Here is a 5,206-nt window from a genome sequence, read left to right on the forward strand (position 1 = left end):
ATGAATTATGGAAACAATCTATTTAGTATTTCTTGTGTCTTTGAAAATTAAAATTCATTCTGGCATTTAATTTACATTGGAACACAAACAGAATGAGGAAGATTTCTGACTGTTAAGAATTAGAGAGTTATGGGGCTTTTTAAGGGAGTCTATGACTTCCCCTTCAATTTGGATCTTCTTTAAGATAATACTTTGCTGGAAATATGCAAAAAAAAGAAGAAGTTCACCACAACTATTGAGAGGCACAACTCACTGTTGTAAGGGATAATCTGGGACTTGCAGTGACTTGACAGCAGCGTGCTTACTCGATGATTAATGCCAAGGTGACCAGCCTCTCAGCAGGGGTTTCTTCATGTTTAATATAAGTCTCAAACAAATTTCCTCTTTTCCTATTTCAAGAGAAGATGGAGAATAGTTTTGCTCAAAATAGCTTCTCTTTTACAGGGGAAAAAAAACTCCAGGTGCCTTTTTATAGAACATACTCCAATTCTTCCATATGTATTTTATTGTTCAAACATTATTCTCATTAGAACTAAATTTTTCACAAACCCTGTATTCCCTCAATTTTGTTTGTTTCTTGCCTTTGAATTACCAAGCAGGCACTTTAGGGAAGTGTTTCAGGTCAGCACAGATTTGGGGAATGAAATCTTCACTTCTGTACAGAATTGGTGACTAGGCTATAGAAAACGTATTGTTGGAATGACACCCACTTGGGTGGTCTTGTCATAAAAGCCTGGGAGCTGTGAATCCAAGACTGGTAAATATTCCCTTGAATGGTTATATACTTAATCAGCTGTTTGTAAATGGGTAGACCCTGCTTTAGATACTAAGAGAGGGATTTGAATACACAAAACATATTTTATGTTCAGACTTGTGCATAATTTGTCATTGATGAAATGCATTGTGCTGATGAGGACTGAGATTTTTTCTCTTGGGTTTCCACAGGACCCAGCCTTCTCATTTGCTTCCCAGGCTTGTAAAACTCATGGATGCATTTGTTGTTTGGGGCTCTTATCTGCCTTGACTGTCTTTATGTTAGCCATTGCCTATTACTACGTTTCATCTTTTCTCATTTGATTTGCCTTTTAAACAGAATTTATAATTTTTACTATTTAAATTGAATCCACCTTTTCAAAACACTGGTTATTTTTCCAACTGTGGTGCCATTTGTAAAGTTTCATTCACCCTGGCTTTGATGGTCCCACTTGCAATCTCAAAAAGGGCAGGAAAAGAAAAAGCCTTACAATCATTTTAGAATTTGTGCCTCTGAAATATTAAAACACATTCTCAGTTAACAGGATGGTAATTGTCTTATTTGGCCTGAAAATGACAGTCCTTAGATCCTTCCCAAACCTGCAAATAAGACAGTAGTGTCTTTGTTTCTTCACTCCTTTTAAAAGAGGGGTATTTTATCATCCTGAGTGTAATACCAGATAGAGGTTCTACGAGCTAAGAATGACAGTGCTTTAACTTAGGAGGTACTACTATAAAAATTTGTTGACTGAATGAATTATTATGTTCATGGATGAGAGTTTATTGGGGATATTTAAAAATAATTAATTAAAAATTTGGAGTGGCATTGCATATATATATATATACATATATATATATGCAATATATAATCAAAAGACTTGATTAGGAATTTGGGGTGATTTTGATGAATATATAATCAAATAATAATGATAATGGACAGTAAAATAGTAATAGAATATTTATTTTGCTCTCTTATTACTCAACGTATTAATGTCTTAAAAGGATTGAATGATGTATATTGCTTATATCAGAGAGAGAGCCCATTTTTCATTCAATAGAAAAGATGCACAAGATTTTCTGAGAAAGAATGATAACACTTTTGAAACTGAAGCACTGCTGCTTTTACAGATTTTCATATAAAATGTATTTTTTATTCTTAATTCTGGAAAACATTTCGCTGTTAATATATTTAATTTTAAATATATAATCTTAAAGGCCTTCTTTAAAAAGTCTTTCTCAAAATTATTTATTATATACTTAATACTCAAGTATATTTCTAAAAAAGAGAAACGCTGTACCTTCCTATTTGCTGAGAAACTGACATCTGAGATAGGGAACAGGCATTACCATCCCAAACCAGTTTTCATGACATTTGATTGTTTTTTTCCTTTACCCATTCTCTCAGGGCAGTGATCAGCCCGAGTGCATATGATGGAGGCAAACAAGACGCAGGTGACTGAGTTTGTTCTCACAGGACTTACAGATCGTCCAGAGCTGCAGGTCCCCCTGTTCCTGGTGTTCTTGGTCATCTACCTCACCACCATGGTGGGCAACCTCAGACTGATTTTTCTCATCTGGAAGGACCACCATCTTCACACCCCCATGTACTTATTCCTCGGCAGTTTGGCCTTTGCAGATGCTTGTTCCTCATCCTCTGTGACTCCCAAGATGCTAATGAATTTTTTATCTGAGAATCATATGATATCCCACTTTGAGTGCATCACCCAATTTTATATTTTTGGTTCCAGTGCCACCACAGAGTGTTTCCTCCTGGTAGTGATGGCCTCTGACCGTTATGTAGCCATATGCAACCCCTTGCTTTATCCCGGGGTGATGGCCAACAGGCTCTGTACTTGGTTGATAAGTTTGTCTTATGTAATTGGTTTTCTGCATCCCACAGTTCATGTAGGATTATTATTTAGATTAACGTTCTGCAGGTCCAATATAATACACCATTTCTACTGTGAAATTTTGCCACTATATACAATTTCTTGCACTGACCCATCTATTAATGCATTGGTACTTTTTATTTTTGCTGCTTTTATTCAAGCTTTTACTTTTATGACCATCATAGCATCTTATACCCGTGTCCTCTTTGCCATCCTGACAAAGAAATCTGAAAAGGGCAGGAGCAAAACCTTCTCCACGTGCAGCGCCCACCTGCTCTCTGTTTCCTTGTTCTATGGCGCTCTCTTCTTCATGTATGTGCATCCTGGGTCTGGCCCAGATCAATATCAGGATAAAATGTATTCACTGTTCTACACGATTATCATCCCCCTGCTCAACCCCTTTATTTATAGCCTAAGAAACAAGGAAGTTTTAGGTGCACTGAGAAAAATTATAAAGAAATAAATATTTCTCAGGAAAGCTTTCATCAGTCCTTCGATTTTACTCTGTTTAAATAAAGCATGTGTCCCTGGGTTTTGCACATAGTAGGGCCTTAATATGTACTTGTTAAGTGAATGGATAACAAATTTAGAGTAGATAGACTTGTCTTCATCCTAAGTTCTTGTGATCATCAAAATAATTAATGAGCATGGTAAGGACAGACTCCACTTACCTTGTGTTGTTTTAAATCCAACCTCAGGATGAAACTGGAATGAAATCTTCAAATTACTATGTCTTTGTAACTTGAATGAGCTTTGTATTTCCAAATACACACAACTTTTTTAAAGATTTATTTTATTTTTTTTTATTTCAGAGAGAGAGAGAGAGAGAGAGATAAAGCACAAGCAGGAGAAGGGGCAGAGGAAGAGGGAAAAGGACTCTTGGCTGAGCAGGGAGCCCAACGTGGGGCTTGATCCCAGGACCCTGGGATCATGACCTGAGCCGAAGGCAGACGCTCAACTGACTGAGCCACCCAGGTGACCCTCCAGATACACACACTTTACAACTTTTTTGCACTTATATTTTTGTAAGGGAAGACTCAATCTGTGTAAGCCCTCTTTTTAAAAAGTCCTCTTGCCCTTTTAGATAATTCTTGAGCAAGTAATTTTTCAAAACCTTCTCTTGAGTATTTATAATTATCCAAACAATATGTACACCAAAGTAATATTGTTAGACTAAATATGACAGAATATAACCTCATGAGGCATTCAAAATGAACATTTCTATAAGGTTTAAAAGTAATTTTGAAAATTATATTTGCATTTCAATCATTGAAGGGTATAAAAATTTAACAATTATGTATTTAAGAGAAAGTAATTTTCCTGCCATGTAATGAAAAGTTCTGAGTTCTTTAAAAACTTCTACTTTTTAATTTATAAGCAATCTTACTAAGCAGCTCGTGTCTGACACATATATGCCAATTGAATTTTTTTCTCTTGGAATGGACAGCTACCTGAAAGAACATATGTGCTTGGTCAATTTGTGATTATGCAACTTAACTGATTTTTTCTTTATAAAAACTATATATGTTTTCTGTCTGGCCCTTTTGCATTTTTTGAGCTCCTGGCTTTATTACATATGGCCCTGTGAATATTTTATTCAAAAATAAAGGAAAGATAGGTAGTTTTACACACATTATGTTATTGATAAAGCCAATTCTCATAACCCTTAGATGTCTCTTATAGGCCATACAAGGAAAAAGGAGCATATAAACCATGAGTAGTGACCTTGGTGCACTCTAGAAAAAGAATAAAGTATTTCTGTATACATGGCACATTCCTCTAACACCTAGCCTATTATTTTAATTTGAGGATAGAAACAATTTGCTGAGTCATCGAATGACAAAGCTCGAGATGGGGCCAACTGGCTTCAGCACTGTGTTTGGGGCTCTTTCTTCAGACCCTGCTCCTCTCACTGCATCTGAGCCCTGCTTCTGCTGTGTGGGCTCATTGGAAGCAGGTTGTTCCCTGTGGGTGCAGAATGTCTGTGGGAGTTCTTACTTCCACCTCTCCACAGTCAAAGCAAGTGGCAAAACTCTTTTTTTTTCTTTCTGTGCCATGCAGCCTGTTTTAGTATTGTCTGTATACAGTTGCTGTCTGTCAAAATATAGATGTTCTCTGTCTTCTTTATACCTTTATTATTTCAGGCAGCATGGTGCCAGAGTCCACGCTTTTAACCACTACCCTATGCTGCTTCTATTAGACTATAAAGTCTTATGTGAGAGCCAACACTGATGGCTGAAGAGGCACTCGGAAGGAGATGGTGCTGGCCAAATCTGGACGGCTCCCTCTGCTCCACCGCTGTGCCCTGTGGCTAAGAGAATGGAAGTAAGCCTCTAGAGGTGCTTCCTGGCTTCTTCTTTTCCTGTAAAGCTCAGGTCACCATGCTAGGTTTTTTTTATAGGATACTGTGAGTTCTTTGTAGAAACTTTTAGTTTTCATGGTTTTATATTTTATGCAAAAGATGGTTTGGAATCCAACTAATAGCTGCTTAATCCATGAGAATGACAGCATTTCAGGTACTTCTTAGTAGGCTTTATAGCGAGCGTACTGTAAAACTGAATAAT

General features: G+C 36.8%; 1 protein-coding gene across 1 annotated transcript; it reads left to right on the top strand.

The window, feature by feature from the left end:
- The first annotated feature begins 2,181 nt into the window (after positions 1 to 2,181).
- LOC118521630 (olfactory receptor 5AC1-like) lies at positions 2,182 to 3,105 on the top strand. Its single transcript, XM_036070320.2, has one exon. The coding sequence runs from the start codon at positions 2,182 to 2,184 to the stop codon at positions 3,103 to 3,105; it is 924 nt and encodes a 307-aa protein (XP_035926213.2).
- Positions 3,106 to 5,206: the final 2,101 nt, after the last annotated feature.

This window comes from Halichoerus grypus, chromosome 1 (assembly GCF_964656455.1).
Source record: "Halichoerus grypus chromosome 1, mHalGry1.hap1.1, whole genome shotgun sequence".
Classification (NCBI taxonomy): domain Eukaryota; kingdom Metazoa; phylum Chordata; class Mammalia; order Carnivora; family Phocidae; genus Halichoerus; species Halichoerus grypus.